Source organism: Scomber japonicus, chromosome 20 (assembly GCF_027409825.1).
Source record: "Scomber japonicus isolate fScoJap1 chromosome 20, fScoJap1.pri, whole genome shotgun sequence".
NCBI lineage: Eukaryota > Metazoa > Chordata > Actinopteri > Scombriformes > Scombridae > Scomber > Scomber japonicus.
This window is the reverse complement of record NC_070597.1, coordinates 7,056,862-7,073,765: the sequence shown is the minus strand read 5'-3', so window position 1 is coordinate 7,073,765 and position 16,904 is coordinate 7,056,862. Positions and strand designations below refer to the sequence as shown.

The following is a 16,904-nucleotide window of genomic DNA, read 5'->3' as shown; positions in this document are numbered from 1 at the left end:
TGTCCTGTACTTCTTTTTTCTTGCCAATTTTCAGGTTTAGACCAAAAAAAAAGGGAAAATATGTCAATGAATTAGCGAAGACATATCATATGAAATCTGTATCATGAGTGGATGCAGTAGAATAAAATGCCAAATGGTCATTAAATGTGATATAATCATCAAATGTGACATTTACTTGCCAAAAATATAAGTAGAGGTTAAAGTGACAAAGGGAAGTTTTCCACTTTTTGTTTTAGAGCACACTCAGTAATTTCTGTTGTTATTAATATTATGATATATTAGTATATTATATCTGACACAATGCCATAAACTGTATGAAGTACTAAACAAATCACAAACTGTCAGCATGCACCAAAGACTGATTTAGATAGTGATTTTGTAAGGAAGCTTTTCTACAATTTAAAGGCTGCAAAAAAAAAACAGCATGGTCTGATAAAGGATTGAAACCTCAGTGAGATTGGGATGTCTTTTTCTGTCTTTTTTGACAGTAAAGTTGTCTGAAAATATATTTTGTTGCTGAAACAACAAAAAGAAAACCACTTCAATATGTAAAAATGATATTTATTGTCAGTTTAAGGCCAGAGACGTTTCAAAAAATATATTATGGCTATAAGTATGTTGACATGTGAACATAAAACCCAAAAGTGATCGTTGAACATCTTTTTTTCAAACAGCCTCCACTATTTTGGGAAGACTTTCCAATGCATTTTGGTCACAAGAGAGATGATTGCATAATTTCTGGTTCACAGCCGGTGTTCCAGTTCATTCTGAAGATGTTTAATAGGGTTGAAGTCAATACTCTGCAGGCCGGTCAAGTTCTCCCACACCAAACTCATTTGTTATTGGCAGATCTACTGAATTGGAATGTGGAGCATGATACTGTACATCAACAGACAACATAAAAATCCCTCTAATAATCTTGTTTCCTTCACTGTGCTGTAGGTATGTAATTAATATCAAGGTGATGATTTGCTTCTCTTAATGCTGATACAAGTTTCTGTCTTTCCTCCCTGTAGACACTGCACTCCAATAGGACATGTTAAACAGATTCAGGGTGATTACAGTGTGTGTGGTCCAGTTGTGTTTTATTTATGAAATGTTCAATTAAAGGGGACATAACATACTTTTTGTGGTTTTCTGTCTTTTAGATGCTGCTAAGATGTCTTTATATGTTAAACATGATAAAAGTTCCAAGATGTGAGGTGAATAGATGTAAAAATGCTGTAAAACGTCCTGTTTCAGACAGAGGCTGAACTGAGGTGCTGCATAAAGGGCCTGTATTAGATAAATAAGGAGATTTTTAATTATAAATCAGACCTGACCTGCATGTTATGTTAAGTCCTACATGCACTAACCTGCCTGGGATGGGTAGTGACTGTTTCTTCCCTTTAGTTCCTGCTCAGCTTCCTTGCATTACCAACATGTTTTTGTAGAATATAAAGATCTCCTCATGTGTCATTGCTATCCCTGTATTCTTGACAGCATATTGACTGTCTGTGATTTACTAAGTGATTGTTTTGACAGTGTAAATCCTCATTTCCTGCCACATCTACATGGACAGGAGCTCAAATTAAGCAAACAGTCAAACCCTTTACTGTGTAGTCTGCACATAAATTCTTATCTGCATGATGTCCACACCCAATTGAGAAAACCATGTCTTTATGGAGCTGGCTTTGTGCACAGATATATTGTCTTGTTGAAACAGAACAGAGTCAAACACAAACTGTTGCCACAAAGTTGGAAACAGACACACATATATATATATATATAAAATATCATTTAGATTTCCTTTCATTGGAATTAAGGTGCCTAGCCTAACATTTTTGGCCGTATAATTGTTTCTAGATGTGTTGTTTTATCTACTTTAACATTCATAAAGTCAGTGTTGGACGCTCATCACGCAGAGATGAACAGCTCCATTAAAGCTCCCACTGAATGCATCCTGTAGAAGACGCTGAGAGGCTGACCCAGATTCACCAGAACGAACCAAGCGTTGAAGCCAAAAAACTCTTTCCCCAGACCGTTCTCAAACTGAGGGTGGACTCCAAATGCAGGGATGATCCACAGCTGGAAGAAAAAAGGAACATCAATGTGTTATATAAAGTCTGAATATCCTTTTTTTCTTTTTAAAGCCAGCTAATAAACATGACATTACCATGATATTAGAAAGGATGAGGAAAGCACAGATTTCTTGTATTGCTCTTTTGGTCCAGGGTGCTTTCTCATCATGCTGTTGAACAACAGGGGGCGCTGACGTATCCAGTAGTGACATATCAGTCTTCCCCTTCTCTTGTACTGGCACAACACTCTTTTTCTTTAGCTGCGGGGGAGATTAGTTTATCATTAAAACAAAACCTTTTAATGACTGACTCCTGCAAGTTTACAAAACATTCAAATTAAATGCAGGTACCTTGAATATGCTGCTACGCTCCTTTTCTTTCCTCTTGGCGAAGAGACTTGGGTGCCTGTGGAGGCCTTCGATGATGAAGATGTTCTGCAGGATGAGCTCTAGGAGACTGAGGAGGGAGTAGGAAAGGTCAAGTTGTCCCAGACGCCCCTTGGTCCCCAAGGCCAGGGCTGCCACCAGGGAGAAGTAGGAGAGAGCGAGCTGACCAACAGCTGCTGCAACCAGGAGGAGAACGTCCAGGCTCCTAGTGGGGTTGTGCCCCCCCTCAAGAGCCCTCCTCTCCAGCCTGTGGACCAGCAGACCAGCCAGGGAGCACAGAGACATCACAGGCATGACCACTAAATGGTAGCCATAAAAAATGAGGAAGGCAGTGACGCGGCGCTGATTCTGGCTCACCCAAACCTGATAGAGAATGAAGATAGTCGCTCCTGCTATGAGGACCAGGCAACCTACCACAAGGCCATATATTACCCCACCGTGGTAAACTATACGTAAGGTGAGCTTCTGCGCAATGTGATGGGGACCTGGGCTCAACCTGCGGCCCACGTTCTTCCACATCACGTAGATCAGGCAGCCTGCCATCAGGTAGAACTCAATGTTGAAGGGATAAAGGATCTCGAAGCCTTTCCTGAAGACGAGACATTCTGCACTCACACTGCACCTACAGAAAGTTGAATTGCCGGCCTCTGAAATCAAACATGGAGGAGAACAAGGAAGAGGTAGAAGATTAGACCAAGATTGCAACAAACATTATCTTTTAACTATTTCCCTTATCTATTAAACTGTAGATTTTTTACTCAATTGATCAATTAGATATTTGTTCTATAAAAAGTTAGAAAATGGTGAAAAGTGTCAATCACAGTCAACAACCCAAGTTTACGGTCAATGGAGACTAAAGAAACCAGAACATATTCACATTTAAGCTGAAACCTGAGAATTTTAGCATTCTTTGACTCAAAATGATCAGAATACTGATGACGGTTTTCTAGATTAACATTTGTTATTTTATTAACCTGCTAAATCATAGATGTCTTCATCAGATGAGCTTGTGTTGCTGTCTTTTCTTTCTAACTCAATCTCCTCGTGGATGGTGTCCTCTGTCACTGCATTCAGCCACAGAAGCAGGTCAGCACAGAGGATCATCATCAGCCCCGACCTGCAGCAAATACAGCACCCCAATAAAAACAGTCAAACTTTATGAAAGAAACAACTGATGCTAGAAATTACAATCATCCTTTACTATGAACTAATAAACGTGAAAGTGTTTATATTTATAAAAAAGTATTTAAAATATGTAGAGTGAAGCACCTGGTGATTATCTTGTGTCTGTGGATGCAGTCTCTGGAGTGAGCCCACAGTAAATATGTCTACAAAAGAAAGAAAGATGTGTGATTTTCATCCATTCATCAAAATGACCAAGAAGCAAGCCACATTCAGTAATAACTGTTTTTTCTTTGAAGGTGGTGGAAAAACCAGATTGAACCTGAACATTAAAAAATGTGTATCCGCAGAATATGCTGTGAAAAGTAGACCTACATCATCATCTCGTAGAGCAGTCAGGAGGATTATGATGTTAGTTGTAGGCTAATATAAAGGTGAGTAACAAGAAACATCTACAGGTTCTCCTTTGAGAAACAGACCAGAACATTTAAAGTGCACCCCTGTGTATAAACCACATTTCTAATCTAACGAGCATAAGCTAGCTAGTCGTATACTTGTAATTCTTTAAGCACTTGTGCTACTGTTACATTATGTTTTAGCATTTAACATCCTGTTCATTATTGCTTATGGTCACAGTGGCTGCTGTTGAGCAAACGTTACACAGTCATTTAAAGGAGGTATTGTGCACTAATTTGATTTTCAATGGAAACTACTTTAAAAGGTCAGAATTTGCACTTACAGTAGTTAGGAATAATTTGATAAATTGTCATTGAAAGCTGTGATTTCACAAGGTTCAAGCATCTTTTCTCTACCATAAAATGTGGTATAAAAATGTCCTTTAATCTGGTTTTTGCTATTCTATTGTTTCAGCAGCCTTTTTAGTCAGTAAAATAGAAGCAAAACTGGTAAAAATAAAAATCTTTACCTGCAGTCCAAGAAAGGGAGCCTCGATGAAGTTAGAGACAATTGTAACAGCAGGTTTACATTCAACCATATTGATCAAATAACCGGTCCTGCAGATGAACAGCAACAGACTGCATGCAGCAAAGAGCAGGAGAACCACTGAGACATGCAGGAGAAAAGAGAAACACATGAACAGAAGATCCAAAACTACTACTAGTACAGTACATTTTGTCATAATGATCATACATAAGAGCTTACCTGTGACAGTGAGTCCCCCAGCATGGTGGTCTTTATGTGGGCAGATACCGGGCTGTTTCCTGGCCCATAGCAGATACCACAGCATCCAAACTAAACTGATCCCCATCAGCAGCAGCAGGAACACCTGGGGCTCCTGGTGCTTCAGGCCACGGCGGTTGAAAGCCTGCCCTCCAACCAGGGCTGCTCCAAGCAGCACTACATTTATCCCCAGCAGGCCTGAGATGAGACGCCTCCCACTGGGAGCCCAAACCAGCACTGGATCCACCTCTGGATCCTGGTTGAGGTGGTCTGAGTTCCTTACTGGTTCCTCACTGGGGGGATTTCCAGGTGCTGTCCAGGAGGAATGCAGCTCTATGGCACTGGGTTCAGGATCAAGATTCATATTTACCTTCTTCTTCTCTTGTCAAATGCTACGAACCTTCAACTTCTTCTTTTTCCTACTTCCTTTCAGTTTCCAGAGTTTTTTCTCATGCATTCGTACTTGAGTTGAAGCGCTGCAGTTCAACATGTGAAGACATGCGACTGAAAGCTACTGTGTACTTCTCTCGAACCGCCTTCCTGCACTGGAAGGTGTGGTCACAATCTGGTACAATAATAACGACACACCTTTCAGGAAAAGAAACAGGTATGATGTTTACTTTTCATGTTGCCCTTCTTTCACCTGTTGAGCAAAGTTCACTTCATGGCCCTAAATGACCTCGGCAGGCCTATCCACGTTTAATGTGTGTGGGTTTTTATTTTATTGTCACTTTTCTTGAAGTCAGTAGGGTAATTTTACTTTGAGTATAAAGAGTTTATCAGCCAGGCTCTCTGCCCAGTAGTGTCACTGTTTGCGTACAGTCTACACCAGGAACTGACTCTTATCACTGCAGTGCCACAAGCTGCAGCTAATAGTTCAAAACTGATAACTTGCTGCAACTGATAGCATTTAGTTTCAGTCTCAATCTTAAAGGAGCATACAGGTGGTTACTGTAAATCACATGTAATTTAAGTCACAGTTTGTTTTTTGCAAATAATGTTGCAGTGATTTAGAAATGTGTTTCAGGAAGCCATTAGTTTCTATTTTTCCCCGTACAGTATGAAAAACCTGCTCCATTACAGTGAACATCAAGTCTGTTATTTCAAATATACAGTTTGGGAAATAGTCAGTAAAAATACACAATACTCATGATTTGTGGATGAGAACTTAAAACTTTCAGGTTGGTTTGGCCCTTTAAGTTGAGTTGCAGCGTACTGTGCTGGTGTTAGTCAATTTGCTACAAATCACATCTACATACTAAACAAAGCTATAGCAAACCAGAATAAGTGGTTTTACATGTTTTTATTCTTGTTTCAAAAGTTTTGATGCTCACTTATTTCCAGTGAAAGAGAAACGTACTTGAATTGTGACACTGGGTCTGTGTGATTTATCTTTGGTCCCTCACTTGAAGATATTGAGAAGATGGGAAATTGACCTCAGTGGTTTTTGGATGGATTCAAATGGTTTTAAGGCAACTTTTTCACTTTTCTTTCTGTGATAACTGCAACTTTTAGCCTCTGCTTGTTGCCTGACAACAGATCAAGCCAACCCGACCAAGAAATAGAGTCTAGAGTGGCAAAATCTGGACCATTCAACCATTTATTTATTACTTTTTAATCATTTCATCAGTTTATCTGTTATTTTAGCAGCTTCTTTCAACGGTTTACTCATTACTTCTAGCTAACTACTCATTTAGGCATTACTTTATGCTTACTTTTAGATAACTCTTTCAAGGGCTTTTTCTCTAGGAATTGAGTGTTAACTCAAGGCGCCGTGAGTAAACATCATAGATTGGAGCTCCTTTTTTAAACAGGAACTTGACTGTGGAACCGACGTCCACTCAGCATCAAGCTGTCAGAATCCAGAGAAGTTTTTAGAGGTGAGGTCAGATCTTATCTTTGTGGTGAAATGACAAATTAGATAGTGAGAGGCAGGTCCTGTCCGTATATTGGGACGTGATAATTGTGACTAAAATGGACGATACTTGATAGATATTGAAGTTTCATATCCGTTGTTTTATCCATGATTTTATCCTTGGATTCATCATCTCTGATATCATAAATCAAATAAAATCAAACAGTATCAGCTGAATTCCACTTCCTTGCTTCAACAATTAATCTTCTGACACATTTCTTTATTTTAGATAACGGTTTCAACATCTCTGCTTGCTAGTGTTCAAATTAACTAGCTCTGGTTGATAGATAGCTTACTGTTCAATAAAGGTCAGCATCACACTAAAGTCTTTTCTTATTTGATTGTTTATATTATGTGGACATTTTGCAATCAAATTATAATTGCTGTGTTTACTTGAGTTACTTGAGTTAATTGGTTGTGCTTTCCAAATACCTGCAGTAATGTAATTGTATGCTATAATCCTTCTATCTCCTGTTGTAGTCTATTCTTTTCTTGTTTTACTCAGTCATATCCTAATTGTTGTGCAACATATTGAAGCATATTAGGCCTAGGCTATATATTCATATTAAAAAAACAGTAACATAAACAAAGTATGAAGAACAAAATAAAGAAATAAAGTGCCAGGGAATTCAATTATGACATAATAAAATTAAAAAGGGATTTACATTTAATAAAAGCAAAATGATTCATAAGAAAAAAATAATAAAGTTATTAGTCTATAATTTTATATGTCTTAAAAGTTGTTTGGGTCTTTGTGGCTTCTTTTTTTATTTTGCAGCTTTACTAGAGAATTGTGCTAAAACTCAATATTTATTAAGAAACAAGGTATTTTTTTAAATGGTATATTGAATATTGAACTTGCCAAACAGTGACATAAATAATTGGATTAAAAAGCTTAAAAAATGTCTCCATAGAGTTATTGTAAGGATTCATTAAAATATCACTACCATAAACTTTAATCATGTGACCGGTACAGTCTGAGGGGGGCGGGGTTTACCGCCATAGTCCCGCCCCTTCCTGACAACCAAGACGCCAGGTGTTCGTCTCCTAGCAACCAGCCTGTCAGCCAGCTCCGTGCCTCCTGCAGGCCGACCGGGACTCAAAGTAACTTAAACACCGGGGGCAAACCCTCCCAAAACCCTCCATGGAAGCGAGCGCAGAGTGAAACCGGGCTGCCGGAGCCTCGGGCAGCAGCCATGAACGACCGCTACCACCGGGCGGCCCGGGACGGATACCTGGACGTGTTGAAGGAGGCCACACGGAAGGAGCTGAACGCAGCGGATGAAGATGGGATGACACCGACCTTATGGGCCGCTTACCACGGTAACCTGCCGGCCCTGCGGCTCATCGGGAGCAGGGGGTGAGTCTGCATCCACCTGCATGTTTAAAACCATGCATGCGTCACATAATAGTTTCATACATTGTATGCAAATTGAATTTTTGCATGTCACTTTCATATAGGCTATGTCATACACTTCCATATCCAAAACATATCTATTATTTCATTCTGTAAGTTTTTACATTAAATTTGAATACTACTTTGTTTATTTCATGATTATATAACTATTCCTTACTAGTTAACATTACTCTTTTGTTGTATTTTCATTGCTTATGGGAGCAAACAAAGACACTTCTTTAGGCTATATGCTGCATACTTGGCTGATAAACAGATGCAGTGAGGCTAAAATAATCTCACATGTTCTGCTTATTTGACTACAAATCATAATTGCTTGTGTCAAGTGTAATTCTCCATGTGCTAGAGGAGAGATTTCTCTCTTTTGTATCAAGATTTTGACAATGTTTTATCATTTTATCCATTCTTATAAGATTTAGGAAGGAATTTCAGCCACTTGTTTTAAGATTAGGTTATGGTAACTCAATGTAGCATTTATTATCAGTAAAATAAATGGTCTAAAACACCATACAATGTAATTATAATGAGATATAAGGACACCTACAAGTGTTTATTAATGAACAGTAGGCCATTAGTAAGTTCTCATATGAAGATATATTTTATATTATTATGTTTTACTGTATTGTCATGTGTTGATACAGAAGCCTCCCTTTATGTTTGCCCACATGAGGGATTATTGACAAATTCTGCATCATACCAGATCAGAAAGTATAAACCTCTGCAGAAAAGGGGTCATACATTAAGTACATTGATACTGTACTACTGTGTCCTATTACAGAGTAATGCTACGGCATGTTAGTACAGTTCGTAGGAGACTAAAGAGGGACGTTTTTGAGTTAAACTACAGTACAACTTTGCTCTTATTAGCTGCAGCTGTTTGTAACATCAATACTGAGATGCACACACATATTATGTTAGAAAATGTAAGAAAACATGTAATCTAGTATGTGTAAACACTGCAAACAACCATTTATTAACTGTTTAATACTGCTTATGAATGTTAAATAGGAGGACTTAAAGTAAAGTGTTACAGAAAAGTGATTAAAATGTCTAATTTAGCATTGATAATTAAATAATGTTCCCAACTTGCTTTTTAATTTCTCTTATCAGCAATCCTGCAGCTTCATAAAATCAAAATATTTGCATATTTATTGTGTATTATAACTTTACCTCGCTGATGTGCGTCTGCTCATATTAACAAAGAAATAAAAAACATTGTGTGCCACATTTGCTTTCGCTCCATCACTCATCTAATCAGCGCTGCGAGGAGACGGAGAGCAATATATTTTAACAGCCTAATTACAGAGAAAGGTCACTTGCTGCAGGATTTCCCCCGAGTAGCGTAATATGTATCTGAAGCGTGATAACTTTATATTTAATCTCACAGATGTGGCTCCGGCTGATCCGTTACATAGCAGAGCCTGTGCAGGTAATGCTCTAAATCTGATTCAGGTACAATGCAGAAGCCATTTCTTTTTTACTACCAATCAGTTACTGAAAGGTCTTTACAGAAACTGATTGTTTGCTCACAAGCGGCAGATGGACGATATGATCTCTGCTAGGAGATCAGAGAGCTACTGAGTATTTGTAAGAGAAAACTGAGATAATCATAAAGGGTTTTAAGGGTAAGTCTATATGCTGCCACGATAAGTTGCAGCTAATGTATCAGAGAAGTCTTTTGTTTGAGGTTTAAGCAGCTAAACAAAGCAGCCTTTTTATACAGTGTAATATTTACTGCCTGTTTTCTCTACAGCAGCAGGCTAAGAGGAGGGTAGAGAACAGTATGTCAAGCCGCTGGTGGCAGGTTTATAAAGCGTGCATGAGTCTGATGCTGGTGAGTGACTGCAGACACAGATTACGAGCAAAGGGAAAGGTCACTGTGATGGATAGGGCGTCCTCTTCCTGCAGCGGTGCCTGCAGGATGCAGTGCAGAGTGGAGATGAAGCAAAGACAGATGACTAAAGCTGAGCTGCAGATCAGACTTCACAGCAAAAGGTAAATGAAGAAAGAAAAAGATAGTGTTTGGATACATTTTATAGAAAATGTCGTAGGCTTTTCTTAAAAGGCCTGTTCTGGTTATATATATATTTTTTAATTTATGTAATTATTTCTGTCTGTTTGCATTAGTGCTGCACAGGTTACAGCTGGGTAATGAAAGTAAATTCAAATATTTGGGGGTTTTAACACAATACCAGACATTGAGGATTATACATGTTTGTTTTTTTATTCATTTTACTAAAGAAGGCAGACTCAAATTCAAATGTTGTCCAGTATCCATACAAGAACTTTGCCTAGAAACATCCAAAAATTGATGATGATGGATTATCTTAATTTCAGCAGTCACATTTACATCAAATTCCCTCTTTGTGTTTCCCTGTTGAGCTGTGGTGGAAGTATAGTATGGTAACAAAACGAAGGACTTGGGCACTAAAAACACATAGAAGCTTCATATTAGCTTCAGTTAAACTTTTAAATACATTTTTACACAGAAGGACTGTGGATTTAGTCCTCCATCACTTAAACTGTACGTGCATTATGAAGGGATCTCCTAATGGTCAGTGCAAACGGGAGGAATGATTACAGCAAGAAAAACAGGTTTCTACGTTCATTTTAGCACTTGACTGTTGCTTTAAGACAGACTGGAAAAATCTGAACTCTTCCTTTAAGGTCCCACACTCAGCCTACACTACATGTTGCTAGTAAACAGGATGTTTTTTTGAGGTTGATGACTACTGTGTGACTCAGAGCCTCAAACAGAGCTTCAGGTTGTCATGTTACCATTTTAAATAATTTGATGTGATTCCAACTTTGGATTACTACACTGATCCATTTCCTGTTTGTACGTCTGATATATGATCTATGTCATTGGCCTTCCAGATGACACTGAAATAAACAGAAGTTAAATACGATGCTCTGAACATATAATAAACCTCGCTCGTTCTGCTCTAATATCAAATGTCATATCTGCACACTTCGCCAGCGAGTGATGGGAACTGAAATCAGGGTTCATGCTGGTAAAGGTGGTGACCCTGCAGTGTGGTGTGTGGTAACAGTGTCTGTGGGTGTCTGTGAAAAAAAGACTTGTGGTGTGTGGGATAAATAATGCAAGGTCACTTCTGTCATGTTTAACGTGCAGCACTTCAATTATTGATCAGGGCTCAGCCATTGCCCGGCCGTGTGGGTGGAGGGAAAACAGGAAGAGGAGGGTCTTAGATGTGAATTTAGGACATAAACACAGTTCCCAACACATCCATGTAGAAGCAGTTTTATCCACTGTAGCATTTTCAACAAGACATTAAACATGGAAAACAGTAAAGGTCAAAGCATTCATTTCACATATACAATATTTAAATGACTTATTATGTTAAAAAATATATTGATATAACCCATCTTTGCAATTAAATGTTATATTATTTCTTGAGTGAACAATAAAAAAAGGAAATTTCAATATGTTGAATGTGTTTTAGTCAAGTGTAATTATATATATATATATATATATATATATATATATATATATATATATTTGTAAGCAAAATTCCCAAAATCTGATATGTACTGTTGCATAGCATTATTGGTTATATTCTACTTATGTGACATTAAGTATTTTGATGATGTCTATCCTATTATCCAATGTCAACCAATACTGCCTCCTGTGGTGAATATAATACCTGAGTTTTACTACAATTACTAAAAATACTTTGATTTATATTATATTATATTACTTTACTTAAGTAACGTTGTACTGTATCTATGACCAAGGGTCCTTTTGACTGTAGAGAAGATGAACTGACAGGTCAAATGAGTCATCTTACTTCCTAAGTTTAGTCCGAAGTGTAACGGGATCAGCAAAGTGAGGTTGTGTTTCTCTGAGAATTTGGGTGAAGTCTTCATCAAGCAAGATCAGAAATTAGAAACCTGTGCAGAAAGTGGGTCATAAATGTTATAAATTCATACTGTACTACTGTGCCATACTACAGAGTAATGCTACAATATTTTATGTAATACTATATATGTGCTACTATGTGTTATGTTATACTCAACTGACTCAATCGCTACGCAGTGATATTGTAACTTTGACATTAATGAAAGCAGACTGTGAGGGATCACCTACCTGTATCATAAGCACATTTTAAGTGTATGGTGAAATGAATGGAAACCAGTGATGGTAAGTTAAAGCAAGAAGGCAACAAACACCAGAGTTTTGAAATAAAAAGGTTAAAACCTGCAGAAAACAGATGCTCCTTTAAGAATCGCAACATAAATCTTTTACGAAGAATACTATATACGTAAATGTAGTAATCTGAAGATTTAACATGTCTTCTTGTCTGCTCTTCTTCCAGAGGTGACCCAGACAAGTGTGACATCTGGGGCAACACGCCGCTTCACCTGGCAGCTGCCAACGGCCACCACAACTGCCTGTCCTTCCTGGTGGCTTTCGGTGCCAACGTGTGGTGTCTGGACAATGACTATCACACACCGCTGGACATGGCCGCCACCAAGGGCCACATGGACTGTGTTCGCTACCTGGACTCCATCGCTGCCAAGCAGATCACCCTCAACCCCAAGCTGGTCAGCAAACTCAAGGACAGAGCATTCCGAGCCGCAGAGCGCCGCATCAAGGATTGCGCAAAGCTCCAGAAGAAGCACCGTGAACACATGGAGAAAAAGTTCCTGAAGGAATCAGCGACGTTAGACAACTTGGATGCAATGAGCTTTTCTAGCTACACCAGCGGCAGCACACTGAGCCGCAAGTTCAACACTGTGACCTCCAACATGCCATACTCGCAGGTAGTTGCTTGTTTACTTGATGTTAAAGGGGACATACTATGTACATTTAGAAGTCTATATTTAAATTCTGGGTCTCTACTGGAGCATCTTTGCATGATTCACACTTATTATTTATCTTATAGTGGCCCTTGATGCCACCCTTGGATCCGTCCTCAGTCTGAAACAGGCCATTTTAGCTCCTGCCTCTTTAAGGCCTCCCTCCCAATAAACCCACTCTGTTCTAATTGGACACACATAGAAAAACCTTAGCAACAAAGGCTAGGTTGAAAGAACTGTCACAAACAAAGCATTCAGAGCAAGTTTAGGCAGCGTTTTTTGATTTGCAGGGATGCATGTTTGTTTTGTAACTTTTACCTAAATGAAAGGTTACAAATTTTTCTTCTCTAAATGTATACTTTCTCCTCAGGCCACCCTGCATTACACAGCCAAGGGCAAGGCCAAGATTCAGAAGAAGCTAGAGAAGAAGAAGCAGGTTGATGGAACGTTCAAGATCTACGAGGACGGGAGAAAGAGTGTGCGCTCGCTCTCTGGTCTGCAGCTCGGCAATGACGTCATGTTCCTCAAACAGGGCACCTACGCCAACCCCAGGGAGCGATCACGCCTCAACATCCGTGATATGTTCCCCCATGACGATGATGCTGACACCATCTCCCGTGCCATGAGCGATCCAGGCCTCCACGAGGCTGCGTATTCGGAGATCAGTGCTGACTCTGGTAATGATTCCTTGTTCAACCGACCCGGACTTGGGACCATGGTGTTCAGGAGGAACTATTCAAGCGGAGGGATGTTCAGTATTGGGGTACGGGATGAAGGGAGTGTAGCAGGGAGTGAACCTGTGGGGCGGGCGCCTAACGTTCGTCTACGTGGACGCTTGCCTCAGCGCTCGCCCAGTTTTGATGAGGACAGTATTGGCAGTGCGTTGAGCCTGCAAGAAAGAAACCGGCAGGAGTTGCCCTGGGAAGAGACTGAGGTTGGGCTGGATGAGGATTTCGAGCCAGAGAACAGTCCGCTAGAGACCTTTCTGGCCTCGCAGAGCCTCAGTGAGTTCATGACCATCTTCAGGAGGGAGAAAATAGATCTAGAGGCTCTGCTGCTTTGTTCAGATAGGGATCTCACCAGCATTCACATCCCTTTAGGCCCCAGAAAGAAACTACTAGATGCATGCAAGAGACGTCTGGACACCATAGATGAACCAGAAGCCATCGTAGACACTGAGCTTTGAAGGTCAGTGTGGAGTCAAGGTGTGAAGGTGTGAAGGTCAGGGATGAACCACTCAGCTTTCCTCCCAGAAAACCTTAAGCTACATAAGCTACTGTCTTAGCATAGTCATAGCCTCAGACATGCAAGCAAAGTGATACAATACATAAAATGCACACGAAATCAACAGAAGAAGAAGAACTGTGGCACTGGCAACTTCTCCAAGACACAGGAACAACTGACCAGACGACCAACTGAAAAACTGTGTGCAGGTGTAACGAGAACTGCTGCTGCTTTAAAGGCGTTTGCTGCTCATATCAAATACCGATTTCATTTAGGTTTCTGCTGTTCATTTGATTTTGTATGAAGTTACCTGATAAATAAAAACTATTCATGGTATTATTTTAGAAATCATCCTCACTTTACTTGTAGTGCCTAAAACTTTTTCACAGCACTGTATACACATAGCAGCATCCCTCAACTATCCAATGATAAAATTACAAAAATATGTTCAACTGGTGAAAGAAGCACCTTGGGTGAACACACAGCCTTAAGGGAGGAGTAACAGAGCACCTGTGTTGTTTTCTTTTTTCCTGCAGCTCCACAAGACCGGAGAGATTTTGTACTGGATAAACAGCACCATCTAGTGGCGACTTGTGATACAACAAGATAAAGTTGTGTTATTTGTATGCCTGTAATACATTTCCAGTTTTGATGATATGTATTATACATTATTTTTCTTGATTTTTTATTTACATTTAGAGGCAGTTTAAAAAAAAATGTCAAAAAGGTAACAATAAACACTTTATGGGAAAGCTTTGCCACATATACAAACACATGCACACCCCAACTGTAATGTCTTTAAATTGATAATATTCCAGTCTGTTACTCTAACATCAGTTCTCATTATTACTGTATTTATTCATGTATCAATGAATGGTTTATGTATTAGTGGATGTACCTATTCTTAAAATGTTATTTATTTATTATGCTTCCATTGTACAGTTTTATTACTTAACCGTATTAAAAGATGAAATTATACATTTATTCCATGGCACATATACAATGGTGACCTGGTATTTATGACAGATGATAAGACCCACTGCCTGACTGTTGCTCTAAAAGCACTGTTGCAATAGTAAAAACAATGAGGTCATGCTGTGAGGTTACGTGAGTGTGTGCTAGGTAACACTGTTTTCTCAGGTTGCTCTGGGACGTATTTAGTTTCACTGAAGGTCTGCCTGTGCACTTGAAGTATGACTGTGCATGAATGTACACTTTTATGCTGGTAAAAAAAACCTAACAAAATAAAATAAAAAATCTGTTTTTGTATTACCAAGAAAATATCTGAAGATGTATCCACAAACAGAATGATCTTTTATTAAAATAAAGTGGAAATTAATGTTTTTTTGTTGATGTTTTTTTCATATAACCAGCTGCTCCATATGACACACACACCTTTGCATACAAGCTACAACCTCTATGGTACCTGACATGGTACCTTGCCTCTAGGCAAGGTACCAATTTTTGGCCTTGTACAATCACATAATACATTACCACGTGTGATGCAATACTTGACAGGACCACAACATACCAATTTTTTGGCCTTGTACAATCACATAATACATTACCAAGTGTGATGCAATACTTGACAGGACCATAAGTAACCAATAACTCTTTTAATGTGTCATATGACTCTCTGGAAGCCATGCTGAATCCCTTTTTTGCAGACATTTGCTCACACGGATCAGATCAGCCATTTCTCTCCAAAAAAATCGAGAGAAAACATATTTTCCTGGTCTTTTTCAGTCTGGAAAAAAATGATTCATGATGATAGGTGAGTAAAGTTTAATTTCTGTTAAATGTAGTGTTTTTGTTGAGAAGAAGAGAAGAGGTCATGTTGCTCTGCTACCATTTACACCTGTACGTCAGGGCAACACAGACCATTGGCTTGTGTGGGTGGACAAAACGGACCAGTGCAAATATACTGGTTATAAGGGTATAAAAAGTGCTGTGTGCTCAAAGTGTCTCGCTTTCCTGTGCTTCACTCAATTTCCATAAGCATTGAACTACAGATGGCATGGAATGAGACATAATGTTCATGTTTTACAAAAGGTTAATAATTTCAATGAGTAAAATGTTTCCTACAGGCAACATTCAATTTTATTTAAATAGTTCTTTTTCAGTGGTTTTATATTTAAATAGCATGAATTACAACCTGTTGAGGCTATAGTGTATTTTCAATGTGTTTTACATACATTTTAAATGATATCTCTTTTTTCATTCCTTATCTTTATGGAACACACCCCAAAAAGTACCCCCAAAAAACAGTTTTTGACCATTTATTTAGACTGTGTTTATTTAGTCTATTTTATGACCAAACAGCCACAAATGTTTTTTTTTTCCAACTGGCATCATATTGTGTACCATAGAGGGTTATGTTTCATTCTCTGTCCACTCTGGAGAAAAGCAAGGCTGACACTGACAGACGATTAGAGTGCTTGTATAAATAAAAAAAACATCAACCTTGAGGATGTAAGAGGAGCTACCAGACAGCCTGGTGTTCTTATGTTCCCTTCTCTGCAGTATCTGCTGAGTAAAAAGTACACACTGGATCTTTTAAAGAGCACACTGCAGTCTGTGTGGCCTCAAGCCCAGAACACTGGCCTCACTCCACATTACAAAAGCAGCAGCACTGATAGATAGTATATGCATGCAACTCACATTTACTCTCACCTGCCAACACATAAACACACTCCCCAGTACATCATAGTACATCATCCTCCCCTAGTGAAGATACAACAGCACAGTTAATCTCCTCTCCTCAGCCCTCCTTGCTTTTT

The 16,904-nt window shown here is 39.0% G+C and overlaps 2 protein-coding genes across 2 annotated transcripts; one reads left to right on the top strand and one right to left on the bottom strand.

Moving 5' to 3' along the window:
* Window positions 1-1,896: 1,896 nt before the first annotated feature.
* LOC128381881 (proton channel OTOP3-like) lies at window positions 1,897-5,111 on the bottom strand. Its single transcript, XM_053341902.1, has 7 exons — window positions 4,730-5,111; window positions 4,494-4,630; window positions 3,716-3,774; window positions 3,421-3,563; window positions 2,411-3,093; window positions 2,156-2,320; window positions 1,897-2,067 (listed from the first exon to the last, which is right to left on the bottom strand). The coding sequence occupies exons 1-7, from the start codon at window positions 5,109-5,111 to the stop codon at window positions 1,897-1,899; spliced, it is 1,740 nt and encodes a 579-aa protein (XP_053197877.1).
* A 2,747-nt stretch (window positions 5,112-7,858) lies between these two features.
* On the top strand, window positions 7,859-14,086 carry ush1gb (Usher syndrome 1Gb (autosomal recessive)). Its single transcript, XM_053341600.1, has 3 exons — window positions 7,859-8,022; window positions 12,417-12,864; window positions 13,271-14,086. Exons 1-3 carry the CDS (start codon window positions 7,859-7,861, stop codon window positions 14,084-14,086), a joined length of 1,428 nt encoding a protein of 475 aa, XP_053197575.1.
* The last annotated feature ends 2,818 nt before the right edge of the window (window positions 14,087-16,904 follow it).